Raw genomic sequence first — 17,742 nt, forward strand, 5'->3', positions numbered from 1 at the left:
GATGCCTACATTTTGCTGAGCACCACCAAACAAATGAATATGGTATCCCTTGCTATTACTTTTGTTGGTGTGAATGGACAGTTCTCCTTACTTCTCTCCACTGGCTTAAGTTATGAACTTAGATGTCATAGATAACAGGTAGATCCTGCGTCTCTGAGACACGCAGGACCCGCTGTCACCGAACCTGTTAGTACCGCGAACCTGACGGGTACAGGATTCAGTGAATGGTACAGCTGCTTTGTACACGGAATACATAGCAGCTGTATCTCAAAAATAAAAAAATATTTTTAATAAAATCGAATTATAAAGTTGCACAAAACATACAGATTGACCTTTCCATTTTTTTTTAAAATTTGCTTTCAAAGGTTTACATAGCCTTTAACATAGATAAAGTATACCATAAGTTCATAAATATCAAGTAATTTTCCAGATATTGCAACATACAATATGTGTCCCACAGCCTACCTACAGTGATAATGATTATTTTAAGTCATGATCTTTTGTTAAAATCTATTTTGAATGTGTCTACATACTGCCCATATCAGTTTGTTCTTCTTGAACTGCATGCTGAACATTTAGTCCACTGACCAATTTATCTAGTGGGGGTAAATTGGTCATATTTCTGTACTTTAAGTCGAGGGATTGGCTTGTTTGTGACAAGGATTGAACTGAACCACCAGGGTACCATGGGTTACTCTGGCGGGCCCAGGTTTGGAAACAATAATAAGCCTCAAAAATCAGGCTGACGACAAAACTATTTGGAGCTAACTTTGGGGCCAATCATTTGCCACTAAGGTTTTTTTTTTTTATGGCTTGTTTCACAAATAACCTATTACACCTCATTGATATGTCCTGTGTATTCACTAATAAAGCTAACGATGCAATAAAAAGTGGAATTGAATATATGTTTTGTACTCGCGGAGGGTGGAATCCCAGAATACCAGTCTGATTGTAAAGGATCTGACAGACACCACTTCTGTGTCGACGCCCATAGGTAATCAGTCTGCACCTGCTTCTATGTCTGTGAGACTGACTCCATCTTCCACCACCCAGGATGGCAGGCTTAGGAGTGGGAGAGCCTATCACAGCCTGGCCAGATGGAGCTAGCTCCCACCCTCTGTCTATTTATACCCGCCTTTCCTGTTCCTCCTTTGCTTGTGATTCTTCTCTGCTGGTTTCCTGGCCCTGCTGCAGCTTTTTGAACTACTTATCCTCTGCTTGTGATTGACCTTGGCTTTACTGACCACTCTTCTGCTCTGCGTTTTTGTACCTCGCTCATCTCCTGGTTTGACTCGGCTCGTTCACTTCGCTTTTTGCTCACGGTGTCCCCGTGGGCAACTTCCCCATTTCCCTGGCTTCTTTGTACCCTTGTCTGTTTGTCTGTCGTGCACCTATTGAGTGTAGGTACCGTCGCCCAGTTGTACCCCGTCGCCTAGGGCGGGTCATTGCAAGTAGGCAGGGACTGAGTGGCGGGTAGATTAGGGCTCACTTGTCTGTCTCACTACCCCGACATTACACCGATACTGTGGGTGGCTCGTCACAAATCTAACCAATCCCATACCTAGTCTCCCAGAGGAAGAATATTTACCAGAAAGCAAAGTGACTAAAGCCGACTGTTAATATTAGCTGGCCAGCTGTCTCTCCAAACAACCCTATCGGGTAATACCTCATCACCGGGTGCAATGTGGTGGATCCCGTATACATTAGATTGTTGACTTTGATCTAATATGTATCTCCAGCTTTATAGTGGGGTCTACAATTGCAGTTGAAATGTGAGAGGAAAACATAATGTACACTTCAGAATTTTTCATTTTTGCTGGTATTAGCTTTTAACCACAACCTTTTGTTAGTGTAGCTGCAGCGAGTGAGTGACTCTTTTTCTGTATAGTGCCTTGATGTCCCAGTCAATTACTATTCTATTTAGATTCAATGACGTATTCATATTAGCCTGTATAGGGTAAACCTTCAGTTTACGGTGAGTGAAGACATCATGCTTCAGAATTGAAGCATATGCCTTAGTTTTGCAAAGGTAGCACAAGATAAGTGAAATTCCTATAAAATATTATACTAGTAGACGGAACAGTAGCTCTTTATTTTATATATGTGGCTGTGAAGTTGCTTGTTTTGTATTTCATTAACACTATTGTCTATTATGGTACAGTGTTAATTCAGTCTATGTGAATGGATAAGTGAACATGCTGCCTTGTTCTGCTGTTAAAAAAAAACCAACAGATTCTAAAGGTTTGTTCCTTTTTTCTCATTGCAGTTGGAGTCTTTTATAGACAGATTAAGCTCAAATGCAGCAAATATTTTCCACCACGTAACTTGCGCGACAAGACAGAAGCTAATCTGCTGCAAAATCCGGCGGTGCCCAGTCAAGAAGATTGCAGCCCAGTACAATTCTGGTGCTACAACTAACATGTTCGAACGCACAACACTCGTCGTTTCTTAGCACGGGCGGGATGGAATAGCAGACCACCATTTCAAGTGCCATTGCTGTTTAAGGGAAACAGAAGGGCAAAAATTGGCGCAAGCAGCATGAATCAATGAAACCTTCCTGTCAGGTGTCAACACTTCCGGCTGGCGTGGGGAATGTTTTGGGTAGTTATGGTGTGGGTAATGTCTTCTTTGAACATCGTGGGTCCACTGACAGTTGTGGACGGATGATTTCACATTAGGGCTTACCTAAGCATTGTGGCCGACCAAGTTCATCCTTTCATGTAAGCTGTTTATCCTATGGCACAACTACAAGAAGCTAATTTATCCTGTCCGCATGGACCAATATTCCTGCAGTACAATTTCATCACCTAGTTAAATCTATGCCAAAACAAATTGCTGCAGTTCTGAAGGATAAAGGAGCTTGTATGCGCTACTAGACGGTGTCTCTAATAAAGTGGCTATTCAGTGTGTACTATACTGTGGAAAATCTGCCACAAATCCACCACATTTCAATGTAACCTAAAGCAGATTCTTATTCTTTTCATAAATAGGAAAAGGATGTTGTTAAACGGTGTGTAAAATGTGGTTTGAGCAGAGCTTATAACATTGAACTGGTAAGACAATAGAGAAAACTGAAATATTTCTACAAAAATTTGTTTCAGGCTTACCTTATTTCAAGGCTGCTGAGTTCTTTCCCCGTAAATGAATATACTAATGACAAACTGAAATTACAAATATAATGTTATTTTACAAAAGTAGTTCAGAAGTAATGCTGTATGTAGAATGTAACAAAGAGAATAGTGTGGAACAAGTATATTAAATAGCTGTAAGATAAGTACATTACTTAAAGAGGCTCTGTCACCAGATTTTGCAACCCCTATCTCCTATTGCAGCAGATCGGCGCTGCAATGGAGATAAGAGTAGCGTTTTTTATTTTAAAAAAACGAGCATTTTTGGCCAAGTTATGACCGTTTTTATATTTATGTAAATGAGGCTTTCTAAAGTACAACTGGGCGTGTTTAAAGTAAAAGTACAACTGGGTGTGTATTGTGTATGTACATCTGGGCGTTTTTACTTCTTTTACTAGCTGGGCGTTGTGTATAGAAGTGTCATCCACTTCTCTTCACAACGCCCAGCTTCTGGCAGTGCAGACACACAGCGTGTTCTCGTGAGATCCTGCTGTGACGTCACTCACTTCCTGCCCCAGGTCCTGCATTGTGTCGGACCAGCGAGGACACATTGGCACCAGAGGCTACATTTGATTCTGCAGCAGCATTGGCGTTGCAGGTAAGTCGATGTAGCTACTTACCTGCAAACGCTGATGCTGCTGCAGAATCAAATGTAGCCTCTGGTGCCGATGTGTCCTCGCTGGTCCGACACGATGCAGGACCTGGGGCAGGAAGTGAGTGACATCACAGCGTGGTCTCTCGAGAACACGCTGTGTCTGTGCACTGTCAGAACCTGGGCGTTGTGGAGAGAAGTGCATGATACTTCTATACACAACGCCCAGCTATTAAAAGAAGTAAAAACGCCCCGATGTAACGAACACAATACACGCCCAGTTGTACTTTTACTTTAAACACGCCCAGTTGTACTTTAGAAAGCCTCATTTACATAAATATATAAGCGGTCATAACTTGGCCAAAAATGCTCGTTTTTTAAAATAAAAAACTTTACTCTTATCTCCATTGCAGCGCCGATCTGCTGCAATAGGAGATAGGGGTTGCAAAATCTGGTGACAGAGCCTCTTTAAAGAGGTTCTTTGTGAATTTTATATTAATGGCCTACCCTTAGAATAGGTAATCAATGTCAGATCGGTGGGGGTCCAACTCCTGGCACCCCCACCAATCAGCTGACTGAAGTGGCCGCGGCAACGATCCCACGGCCTTTTCATAGCTTACAAGGTACAGCTCCATACACATGTGTAGCAGCTGTCCCTTGGATAGCACTTCTGGTCCTATTTAAGCAATCCTAGGCACAGTAGTTATGAATGTGTACGGCGCTGTGCCTGGTAAGATTGAACATTTAAGAGGCTGCTACGTCGCTGCAGCCACTTCAGACAGCTGATCTGTGGGGGTTCTGGGATTAAGGACCCACACAATCTGATATCGATGAACTATTCTAAAGTCTTCTTACACAGGCCATTGATCGGGCAAACAAGCTTGCATATGAACACTCGTTCCTGATCATTTCCCTGTGTAAATAGGGCAACAATCAGCTGATGAGCGAGCAAACTCTCGTTCATCAGCTGATCTGCTCAATCATGCAGCATGATGAAAATGTATGGGGACGAACGATCGGAGTAACGATCGCTCGTCCCCATACATTAGCAATTGTTACTCCTTGTGAAAGAGCTGGAGCTGTTGAATGGTGCTTGTTTTCAAGGCCCATATCGGGCTGTGTAATAGGACCGTAAGGATAGACCATAAACATAATATGCCCAGAGTACCCCTTTAAATTCACAAATGTGCCATTGGGGATGTAATGTTACATTCATAGTCCTTAAAGGAACAGTGTCATCACAAATATTTTATTTATATGTTAAAGATGTTAGTGCCTCAATATAAACGTTTATTTTCATTTGTGTGTTTGTGTTTTACTGTTTCTTTTTTTCACACTTTTTCTTCCCTATGGGGGCTGCCATTTTTTGTTCCATTTCTGTGTGTGTCGATTAACGACACACACAGACATGGAATACGGCAGCCACAGTCCCATAGGGACTGCGAACGGCTCCCGTCCCATTGACTGCCGTGTACGGCGTCTGTGTGGGAACTGCGCATGCGCCGCTCCCACACAGTCCTATTCGAAATTGGCGCCGTCCGGCGCCATTTTCCTGTGGACCGGAAGTCGCGGCCGGACAGTAATATTACTACTTCCGGTCGCGGCTTCCGGACAAGTGCACATGGGACAGCGGCAGCAAAGGGAGCGGACGGGCCGCGGCGGCAGGAGCAGGTAAGCGATTTCAATGTATGTTAGTGTTTGTGTGTGTTTACTACTGCATGTAAACCTACTACACTGTGAGTTACCTCAAAAAATGGCGACACACAGTGTAGCAGGTTAAACCTTTCAAACCCCTCGTTTATCCCGGCACTAGCCAGGATAAAGGAGGGGGGGATGCTGAGCGCTCACTAGAGCGATAGCTTTTAACCCAATGTTGCAATGCTGCAATTTTGGGAACTAGCTCCAAACAGCTCCATCTAGTGACCAAAAATGGGTAGTATTATAAATTTTGAAAAATTTGAAAAAATTTATAATATTTCCTGACTCGCGAAAAAAATAAAAAAAATTTGTACAATGTTTAATCACCTACACACTAAATGTTTAATTTTTAAAAAAAAAACATGTTTTTAGGTCAACACCATGCCTTTAAGTTAACTAAAATTTTGTATTATTAACTTAATTTAATACTTAATCTTAAAAGCATTGGTAAATATAAACTGACATTAAAGGGGTTGTCTCATAACAGATAATTAGGGCGTATCCACAGGAAAAGCCATAAATGTCTGATAGATGTAAGTCCCACCTCTGGGACCCACACCTATCCACCAAAGGGGGTCCCCTGACCCTACTCCATCTGGTAAGGCAGCCACTGACTGATGCATCCAGGCAGGGAATCAGTGCAGAGCAGGACAGGATTCCGGAAAAAGCCAAGCTCACCAGGCAGTACGCTGTTGGGGGATCCCTATTCGTGAGATAGGTGTCGGTCTCAGAGATGGGACCCGCATACACCAGACATTAATACCATAGCCTCTGGATAAACCATAAATGTCTGTCATAAGATAACAACTTTAAGCCAGAGTGTACGATAATAAATATGGTATTACATTTTTCTGTCTGGTCGTAAGGTATTCCAGCATTTCAGGAAACAGTGTCCTGCATCATTATCCACTGTAAGACCCCAGAAAAACATGTTGATAAGTGTAAAGATCTCTCTTAAGTTGGAATAAATCACTATGTAAGTATTCTAGTTTCATACAAAGTAAAGCAAAATATATTACTTGCCATAATTTCAAAGTTCCCCGGCATCAAGATATTATATTATCATTATTTTAACATAACAAAATGAATTAATTTGTAGCACCACTAACTTGTCTAAATGCAATGTCATTTAATATCAGTAGATACTTACGTGGTGTTGGTATCAGAGCATTCAGATAAACTGGTGTTTGCTGAGGCTACCTCAAATGTAGCATTCGTCAGATCAAACTCCAGGGAATTGTTAACTCTGACTACAAATTTGTTAGCATAAATCAAGATACAAGTGGTGTCTGACCCATTTGTCACATTTACAGGAGAATAAGAACTTGTGGTATCAGTCGTGAGAAGCTCTCGTCCTTTTTTATAGACCATGTCAAAACTCTTAACAACCTATGAAAAAACCCAAAAAGCAGTAATTTTTAGTTATAATTTTCAGTTTCAATAAAACATATACTTATTGGAAACAACTCAACATGCATACAATATATACAATTATATGTAGCACTTGGTGCCTCTGATATATATTACACATGTTTATTGAAGTTTGTTAAAGAAATTAAAAAAACAAAACAAGGGGAGACAAGGAGATGGGGTGGAGGGATTTCGAGAAATCGTGGATACAATTTTCGTATTGGAGTTTTCCTACATAGAGACAATTAAATTGTAAGATCACACTAATTTGACATGTTAGAATATGTCATCTGGGAAGGTACCTGAGATAGACCTACATCAATGGTCATAAACAGGGGCCATCTGTTGGGGCATGTGCCCTGGCTACTGGGTGCCAGGTTGAGTGCCAACTAACCAATCTGCCTTGGCCAGCGGTATTTAGGTGCAGGACTACATAAAATGTAATCTTTGCCCTGGGTAAAGCCTAGCTACAATTCTGCTTACACCATTCGCATGAATAAAGGTGTCCTTGTTGCTTTCATGTCATCATTTTCTGGGATCTTCAAGTGTATTTTTCACAAATTTAGTTTACAATATAGCCTCTTGTGGACATTCAGCTTAATTATATCTTTAACTTTTTTAGTGTCCCTTTGCGTGTTTTCAGTAATTTTACTTTGAAATGAATGTGTGTGAAGTATCGGCTTGTGTTTTATTACGTTTATGGTCACACGCACAAGTAAAAGCGGCTAAAAATTATGGAGCTGTTTCAGAAAAAACAGCCTCTTATTTTCAGCCGTTTTTGAAGCTGAAAACGTTTTTCGAGCCTTTTTTTCTAGACTTGACACAATGAAATTAGCCCCAAAAACGGCTCAGGAATTGACATACTCCTTCTTTTTACAGAGCGTTTTTTACGCATCATTTTTTAAAACAGTGGCATAAAAAAATGCTGTGTCTGAACATAACGCCGTTTTTCCCATTTCAATGGGCAGATGTTTGTAGGCGTTCAGCTACCATTTTTTCACACGTATTTCAAAGCGTTTACACCCTAAAATACGCCTAAAAACTCTGCGTGTGAACATACCCTAAGTCTAAACACTGAAGCTGCATAAGGGCTCTGACCACTCAGATTCAGCATAGTATGTCAGGTGGCATGATTGACCAATCAACTGCTAAAAGGGAATGTGTCATCAGAAATTGACATATTGTTTAAATCCAGATTTTATGTTAAAGACATTTCTTTAAAGACATTCTGGTGTTTTTTTTTATTTTCTATGTCGCTATCTATATGGAAAAAAAAATCTTGCCGTTTTCACCCTGGCCACTGAGCACCGCAATAGACTGACACTTCCTGTTCTGTCAAGTTCATTTCTCAACAGTCATCTCATTATCATCTCAGGCAGGATTACAATGAAAGGTAACACCTCTATATAGTTAATACAGGATCCACCATTGACAATAGGTGATGGACACAGCTCCTCTCCTATCCCTTCCTGCACAATAACCTCTGGACAGGTCACAGAGCATGCCTAGAACACTGTCCCCTAGAAATCAATGGGTCCCCTCCTATTCACAGGTTCCTATGATCCATGCGGCTGCTGTAACGCACACAGTTGCAATAAGAAGTGACACTTTGGAGTTACCTGAATTTCTAAATTGATTACTAATAAAATGTGGTCTGATTGTTTTCTAAGTCACAATTATAGACAAACACAATCTAACTAAACTAACACACAAACAGTTGTACTGTTCATGTCTTTTATTGAGAGCATTGAGTAAACATCCACAGTGCAGGGAGAAAAAGTAAGTGAACCTCTGTGTTAATGACATCTCCCAGAGCTAATTGGCAAAAGGTGATTCAATTAAGGAGAGGAGATTGGAAGTGTGGGTTTCACAGGCGCTTTGCCCTTTAATAAAGGCACACAAATTCTGGTTATTGACAAATTTGTTCTTCTCAAGAAGATTGATTAGTGTGAACCATGCCTCAAGGCAAACAACTTTCACAAGACCTCAGAAAACATGTATTGACACGCATGAAGCTGGAACAGGCTGCAAAAGCATTGCTGAAGACCTAGTTGTACATCAATCCATGGTTAGACAAATTGCCTACTAATGGAGAACGTTCAGGACTGAAGCTACTTTCCCAAGGAGTGGGTTTTCTGTTAAGATGCCTTCAGGAGCAAAATTAATTCAAAGATGTATCAAGACATTTTACAGGAGAATGTGAGGGGAGCAGTCAATGACCTCAAGCTGAAGAGCTGTTATGTGATGCCACAAGACAATACAGGTGCAAGAATGCCTGTGACTGCAAATTTATACAGCACACAAGAAAAAGGCGACAGCACACTGCAAACACTAATGCCACCTAAGCCGCTAATTATAAATAAATATGCATTACTGCTAAATCTACTTACAATAGTGAGGTTCTTAGCGCACATTTAGATCAAATTGTGTGAGCCCACCTGCCACGACAAGTCGGGTAGATAGATAGATATTCCCTTCAAAAAGAGCGCTGAACACGTATGAAACCCTTCATGAATATTCATGAGCAACCATTTTGTTAAGATACATAGATAAGGAGAATTTTGGTGACAGATGCGCTCTAAAACGTTGTTGATAGGTTTTCATATTTAATGCGGATACATATCTATGTCTATTTGATTGTGACAGTATGAAAAAGGATCTTATATAAATATTTGACCACTCAGAAGGCAAACTGTTTAATATGAAGGTGCCTATTGTGTACCTCCCAAAAATGGAATTAAAGCTTAGTTGTGGCTGTGTGCATTGTGCCTGTACACAACTATTTCCTCAGTTATGGTTGGGCGACACAAATGCCCTATGAGACATTTATAGTTTGAGTAGTGAAGGATTATGGAAAGTGCTGATAATACAACATAAATATGTATCTATGAAATATAGAATACTCATGTCATATAGAAAAAAAGTTACCAAACCTCTCTAAATTACATGCAGAAGAGGGTAAGGGATATATTGTTGTAACCATATTTCTTGTGATTTATAAAATAATGTTAATTCAGGTTTTTCACCATTTCTGCTGTTTCAGATTATACTGTGCATCTGCCACCGAATAATCACAATCATAGTAGCACATGAGGTCGCAGATGTTGATCGCTAACATCCAACATGGATCTTGGCATTTGTGAACTAATAGCTATGTGCTGACTGAGTGCCTCAAAAATCATGTACATAGCAAATATGTTAACAAATTACAAATCTAATCTTGATAAAACTTTAACTAATACTTGCAACACAACGACTATTATAATGATTACAAAGTCATTTGAGAAGTGTGCCAGTCATGTGATGTAATCATAGAATTGTGCACATGCAGCATTATTACCTGAGACAAAACTTTCTTTATTGGAAACTATAGCATTTAAATAAAGATTTCAGTCAATTTAGTTTATTACCAATATTAATGTTTCCCAGTACTATAGTACACAAAAGGACCCAATTTCTGAAGTCCAATAATTGCCACTCCCATATGAAAATGTAATATTGTGCTCTCTGTTATATCTTTTCTTTAACATCATGGAAAGCATTGACAACATACATTTTCTGATCAATGAATAGAATAAGGTTTTTTGACATTTTGTGAATGAGGTTTATATACACTATTTTACTCGGGCTACATTACCAACTTTATTCTGGCAAAATTATTCCAACAGATCTCCTGAAATGCAGTTTATGCACAGATGAAGGAGTAAAAACATATGCACTTGACTTAATTTTACTAACCTACTGTATCGGAGTAAGCCCCCTTCAGCATCATTTTTTTTTTTTTAACAACATTTTTATTTTTCTTATTTTTTTCCAGAAAATTATTGTGATACAGAACGGAGAGTAATACAGAATAATACTCCATACAATACCCTACAGATTCTATACCCACCCCTGCCACCCTCTAGATCCAAGGAGAAAAAAAATACAAACAACAACAAACCTACACTTCACATCAATTCCAGGCACACCAAAGCTCTTCCGATTTACATAGTTGGTTCTGCTTATACATTTTGATTTTACGAACAATGTTTCTCCATAAGAGGGGGAGACTCTGCCATTCATTTCCTTGCAATAACTAGTTTAGCAAGCAGTAAAACTCTCAAAATGAGACGTATTTGCATTTATTAAAACATCGCCATTACCAGATCTTCAGTACTCTTCAAAAGTGCAAACTGAGCAGATTTCATGACCTTCCAATCTAGCTTGGACACCACTTCTTTAAATATCGAAGCCCAATATGAATCAATAGCAGGGCACTCTCATACTATATGCAAAAACTCTGCCACCGGATATTGAAATCTTTGGCATTTTTCCTCCTCTGTTAAACCCATTTTATAAAGTGAGCCAGGAGTATAATATAAACGATGCGTAATATTGAACTGAACCATAAGATGGTTTGCACAAACCAAAGTCTCATTCCCGTTCTTATACATATTCACCCATTTCTCCTTACTTATTGGGCATAAATCCCTATTCCAACCACTTTGACTTGTGAAAACATGAGTTTCATGAGTATCAGTAGTGAGAAACTAGACATGGACCGCACATCCACAATATATACTTTGATCTATAGCTGCTAGGCAAAATTTATAAACATGAACATGAAGTTCTTTGTTCAAATTTTTATCAAATTATATATAAGCCCATTTGCCTCTTCACAGCAACATCTTTAAAGTGGGTCCCTACTCTATTGTTTGCAGCATGGCATGGCGACCAATGCCGCTGCAGCATCGCTCCTGCAGAGGGATCAACCCAGAAGCCCAAAAGCACCCATGCTGTTAGGCCACACCAAGCCTCCTTGGCTCTGGGCCACATCCCCCACAAATGCAGCACAACAGCAACAGATACCACCCCACAGTAGCACAACATGTGAACAGATTGAATAAGCTCACCTTACCATGCGCTCCCAGTGAACATCTGAGAGCACAAGCAAGAACAGAAACACTTATGAGGTCATTCCTTAATTAAAATCACCTGGGTTAAATGTGTGGAGTGCTGGTGCCAAGTAAAACAAAAAAAATGGAGGGGGGGGGTAGACTATATGCTAATATCAGTAGCGAGAAACTACACATGGATCGCACATCCACAACATATACTTTGATCTATAGCTGCTAGGCAACATTTATAAACATGAACATGAGGTTCTTTGTTAACATTTTGATCAAATTGTATAATTGTATATAAGCCCACTTGCCACTTCACGGCGACCTCTTTAAAGTGGATCCGTACTCTGTCGGTTGCAGCACCGCATGGCGGCCAATGCCACTGCAGCATATTATACTGCAGTTTATTACATAGTTACATAGTTACATAGTTTGTACGGTTGAAAAAAGACACATGTCCATCAAGTTCAACCAAGGGATGGGAAAGGGGAAGTGGGATGGGAAAGGGGAAGTAAAACATTTCTACACATATTACTATAGGTTGTCACGGTTTGTGGGTATGTGGACCCATTAGGCCACATCGCCGTAGCGGGGAGGCAGCTGGCCAAACAACAGAGCACCCCAGTAATACAAAGTCCCGCACTAGGGTACCTGGATAGTCCAGACAGCGGCCACATCTCTGGCACGGATGGAGGTGGGTGGAACAGGTAACAGTACACGGGTAACAACTGGAATGGGAAAAAACTAAGGGACAATTTGCAAGACAGACTTGGGAAACACTAACAATGCTCAGGCAAGGATCAGAAGGGCAGGGACCTTCTTATAGTCCAGGAAATCATATGAGTTGATGATGATGATTGTTTTCATGTGTGCGCGCTGGCCCTTTACGGGACACAGCGGACCAGAGCAGAAATGAGCATTGGCGTCTCCTAGGAAGACGATGGGTACCAGCGCTCACTGATTCATGGCTGCAGGCATCGGGAGGTGAGTAAACCCGACGGCCCGCGGCCATGGACGCTACAGTATCCCACCTCTTACGCCCCCTCTTCTTGGGGCCAGAGCAAGAGAGGAACTTCTTAACGAGAGCAGGGGCATCGAGGTTCTCTTCCGGCTCCCAGGACCGCTCCTCAGGACCAAACCCTCTCCAGTCCACCAAATAGAAAGTCCTTCTTCCTACCCTTTTGCAGTCCAGGATCTCCCTCACCTCGAACACATCAGAACCGCTGGGAGCAACTGTGGAACTGGAAGTCTTGCTGTAGCGGTTCAGAACCACTGGTTTCAGGAGGGACACATGAAAGGAGTTGGGGATTCTGAGGGTAGGAGGCAGCCGCAGCTTATAGGAGACAGGGTTTATCTGTTGCAGAATCTCAAAAGGATCGGGGAACTTGGGAGCAAACAAATGTTTCATGAAGACAGTCAGACTTTGGTACCTGGAAGATACTCTCTTCTTTTTGTATCCGCTTTTCGCTTCATGCGATCGACTGCCAACAAAACAGAGGACCGTGTCTGCTGCCAGATTTGCAGAAAGTCACCAAATGCAGAGTCAGCAGCGGGTACCTGAGATGTAGTCGACACTCGAAGAGGGACTCTAGGATGTTGACTGTACACAATGTAAAACGGAGTGGAAGTGGTTGACTCACTTGAGTGGTTGTTGTACGAGAACTCAGCCCATGGAAGAAGCTGTACCCAGTTATCATGCTGTAAGGAGATTAGGTGGCGGAGATAATGCTCCATGATCTGGTTGATCCTCTTGACTTGCCCATTGGACTGGGGTGATAGGCTGAGGAAAAGTCAAATCTCACATCCAGGAGTTTACAGAGGGCTCTCCAGAATGTTGAGGTAAACTGAACCCCCCGATTGGACACAATGTGAAGGGGCAAGCCATGCAAGTGGAAGATACTCGCCAGTGGGGGAGCAGAAGGTAGGCCGGTCAGCGGGATAAAATTTGCCATCTTCGAGAACTGGTCCACCACCACCGAGACAGTGTTGCATCCTTCTGAGTGAGGAAGGTCTGTGAAAAAGTCCATCGCAATGTCCTTCCAGGGAGCATTGGGTACAGGCAGAGGTTGAAGCAGGCCGGCAGGCTTGGAGTGAGTAACCTTGTTAGAAGCACACACCGTGCAAGAAGAGACAAAGTCCACAACATCTTTGGGTAGCGTGGGCCACCAGAAGTGACGAGCAATCAGGTCTCGGGTTTTATGAACAGCAGCGTGCCCAGCCAGTTTAGAACTATGTCCCCAGCGGAGAATTCTTCTCCTGTCTGCCAACCGAACAAAAGTCCTCCCCGGAGGGATGGTTCTAACCTGCAAAGGATTGTCAGTGACAATGCAGGACGGGTCTATGATGCTTTGAAGGGACTCAACCGTGTCATCTGTCTCAAATGACCTGGACAGGGCATCGGCCCTCACATGCTTGTCAGCGGGACGGTAGTGGAGCACAAATTGGAAACGGGTGAATAACAGCGACCACCTGGCTTTACGGTAATTTAGTCATTGAGCGGACTGAAGGTAGGTGAGGTTCTTGTGGTCGGTGTAGATCAAGATGGGGTGAGCTGCACCTTCTAGAAGATGTCTCCACTCCTCCAGAGCCAATTTGATGGCGAGTAGCTCCCGATCCCCAATAGAGTAATTGTGCTCTGCAGAGGAAAAATGTCTCGAGTAGTAGCCACATACTACTGCCTTTCCTTTGGAGCTCATCTGGAACAGAAGTGCACCTGCACCAACAGAAGAAGCGTCCACCTCCAATGAAAACTGCCGAGATACGTCAGGTTGATGGAGGATCGAGGCTGAAGTGAAGGCTTTTTTGAGACTAATAAATGCGGATTCTGTCTCTGGAGTCCACACCTTGGCGTTCACACCCTTCTTGGTAAGGGTAGAGATGGGAGCTGTCAGTGATGAGAAGTTTGGGATAAACTGCCGGTAGAAATTGGCGAATCCCAGGAAACGCTGTATGGACCTCAGGCCTTGAGGACGTGGCCATTCCAGGACAGCTCTCCCTTTCTCAGGATCCATCTTGAGACCTTGATCCGAGATGATGTAGCCCAGGAAGGGCAGAGAACTCTTCTCAAAGACGCACTTCTCCAGCTTGGCATATAAACGTTTCTCCCTTACTCGTAGTAGAACTTGACGGACATGCCACCAATGAGTCGTCGGATCTGGGGAGAAAATCTAAATATCATCGAGATAAACTACAACACAGATATAGAGGATATCTCGGAAGATATTATTAACGAATTCTTGGAAGACCGCGGGAGCGTTACACAGTACAAATGGCATCACCAGATATTCGTAGTGCCCGTCTCGGGATTTGAATGCAGTCTTTCACTCGTCCCCTTGATGGATTAGGATCAAATTATAAGCCCCACGCAAGTCTAATTTAGAAAAAATTCTGGCTCCTCGTATACAATCAAACAGTTCAGATATAAATGACAATGGGTATTTGTTCTTGACCGTGATCTGGTTGAGACCACGGTAGTCAATGCAGGGTCAATGGGATCCGTCTTTCTTTTTAACGAAGAAGAACCGAGCCCCGGCTGGGGAGGAGAACTTTCGTATGAAACCCCTCTCCAAATTCTCCTTGATATAGGCCAACATGGATAGAGACTCTGGCAAGGAGAGAGGATATACCCGTTCATGGGGGAGAGAGGCATTAGAAACCAGTTCAATGGGGCAGTCATAAGTCCGATGTGGAGGCAGCATCTCGGCCTCCCTTTTTCTGAAGACATCTGCAAACTGAGTGAAATGGGGGGGGCAGTCCCGCCAGTGACTGAGGCAGAGGAGGCTGGACAGGATGAATCTGCAACAGACAATGACCGAGACACTTGGAGCCCCATTGGAGAACCTCTCCAGAACTCCAGTCCAGGACTGGGGCATGCAGTCGAAGCCAAGGCAGGCCAAGCAGAACAGGATTGATGGCCTTGGGCAAAACAAGGAAAGAAATTAGTTCAGAATGAAGGTCTCCAACCTGGAGCTTCAACGGCTTGGTTTTAGAAATGGTCGGATCAGGCAGAGGCAGTCCATTCACTGAGGCACAGCCAAAGATGTCTCCAGGGGAACTGTGGGCAACTGGAGATGATCCACTAGCTTCTTTTGGATGAAGTTTGCCATGGACCCGGAGTCTAGATAGGCAGAAACCCGATGCGTCCTCTCGCCAGATACTAGGGTCACAGGAATAGTCAACTTGGAACAGAATGCTTTATTTGGTACCGTTCCACCTAGGCTTGTCTCTCCAAACAATCCTAGGCACTGGGGTCTCTCTGGCCTCTGGGGACACAGATGCACAATATGGCCTCCAAGGTCGCAATACAGACAAAGTCCAGAAGTGCGTCTGTGTTGTCTCTCCTGGGTAGACAATCTGACATGGTTCATCTGCATAGGATCCTCTGGTGGGACGACTGAGGAGGATAGTAAGGATTGCTGGAAAGTAGAATCTAGCCTAGGAAATCCTATCTCCCAGAGAACCTCTTGAGAATGCTCCCGGATCCTCATGTCAAACTGGGGGGCAAGTAGGATGAGATCGTCCAGGGTAGATGACAGATCGCGAGCGGCCAGTTCGTCCTTAATGCCCGAAGACAGTCCCTGCCAGAATGTGGCCACCAAAGCCTCGTTGTTCTAGGGTAATTCAGCAGCCAGGGTACGGAACTGAATGGCATACTCGCCCACAGAGAGGTCTCCCTGGTGTAGGGTTAGCAGGAATGCAGCAGCCGAAGAAACTCTCCCAGGTTCCTCAAAGATTGAGCGGACAGTCCGTAAGAAGCACTGCAAGTCACGAGTCTCTGGTCCCTGATGTTCCCACAGAAGATTTGCCCATGCCAGGGCTTTGCCAGTAAGGAGAGAGATGATGAAGGCGATCCTGACGTCATCAGAAGAGAAGGCCCTGGCATGTAGTCAGAAGTAGAATCTGGCAATGATTCAGAAATCCCCTGCAGGTCCTCGGGTCTCCGTCATAGCGTGGAGGTAGCGGCAAGAAGCACAGGGGATCGGCACTGGTACGGACAGGAAGTGTAGCAGGAGGAACAGCAGGAATGGGTGTGGTGACGACTGTGGTTGGAGCAACCAGCCGATGTGCAATGGTGTTCACCGACAGGAGTATTCATAGTCACCCCTCCACAAACGAATCTAGAAATAGGCTCATCCTCGCCTATTAGGATTGCCAAAGGTTCAATAAATATGACGAACAAGAGCGGAGAAAGGGGACACCCCTGCCAAGTTCCTCTAAAGAGCTGAAAAGAATGGGATAAGTCCCCACCTACACTGACCATAGCAGTGGGAGAACTATATATCACCTTCACCATATCTATGAAATTACATCCACACCCAAATTTTGCCATGACTCTCCAGAGAAAAACCCACTCCACCACGTCGACCGCCTTAGTAGCGTCTAAAGACAGGGTGGAGTGGGTTCTACCCTGACCCAACTGTTTATTAGCAAACAATCTACAAATATTATTATACCCATTCCTACCAGGGATGAAGCCATTTTGATCCTCATGGATTATAGAATATAGGATTTTTTTTTAACCTGCATCACTTTAAAGAGTTCCTGTTGGTACCAACATAATGTGCATGGTAAATAGGTCAGACATTTTCATTAGTGGGGTCTACATGTCATTTCCGCCATTTAATACAAAATAGAGCTGACCACTTGTATCCTGGACACCATACAGAAACAAGACATCCAGCACTTATTATTGATAAACCTTGTAGAGTGGAAATATTAGTAGTGACAATACCAGTGGGTCTGGTATTGGTTTTGTGCTAAAAAAGAAGAAGAAAATGGAGTATCCCCAACTAATGCTGACCGCTTCTTTAAGTCCTTCCCGACCCACGGTGTGCCAGCCAGGGCCGCCATCAGGGGGGTATTAGGGGTAGTGGTGTGAGGGGCCCGGCCAAACCTAATTGAAAGGGGGGCCCGGCAACTGCCTCGACATTCTTTTGGTAGGAAAAAACGGGCCCCTGCAATGGGGCCCGTTTTTTTCACCAAAAGAATGTCGTGAGCTGCTGCTGCTGCTGCTGCTGCGGGCCCCCTC

The 17,742-nt window shown here is 43.1% G+C and overlaps 1 protein-coding gene across 1 annotated transcript in view; it reads right to left on the reverse strand.

The window, feature by feature from the left end:
* LOC142747938 (V-type proton ATPase subunit S1-like) overlaps positions 1-17,742 on the reverse strand; it is a 146,766-nt gene that overhangs the window by 12,101 nt on the left and 116,923 nt on the right. The window contains exons 7-8 of the mRNA XM_075855054.1: positions 6,569-6,807; positions 3,108-3,161 (exon numbers count right to left, since the gene is read on the reverse strand). Of these exons, the coding sequence (XP_075711169.1) occupies positions 3,108-3,161; positions 6,569-6,807 (293 nt within the window). The remainder of the gene's footprint in view (positions 1-3,107; positions 3,162-6,568; positions 6,808-17,742) is intronic.

The sequence above is a fragment of the Rhinoderma darwinii genome, chromosome 3, assembly GCF_050947455.1.
Source record: "Rhinoderma darwinii isolate aRhiDar2 chromosome 3, aRhiDar2.hap1, whole genome shotgun sequence".
Classification (NCBI taxonomy): domain Eukaryota; kingdom Metazoa; phylum Chordata; class Amphibia; order Anura; family Rhinodermatidae; genus Rhinoderma; species Rhinoderma darwinii.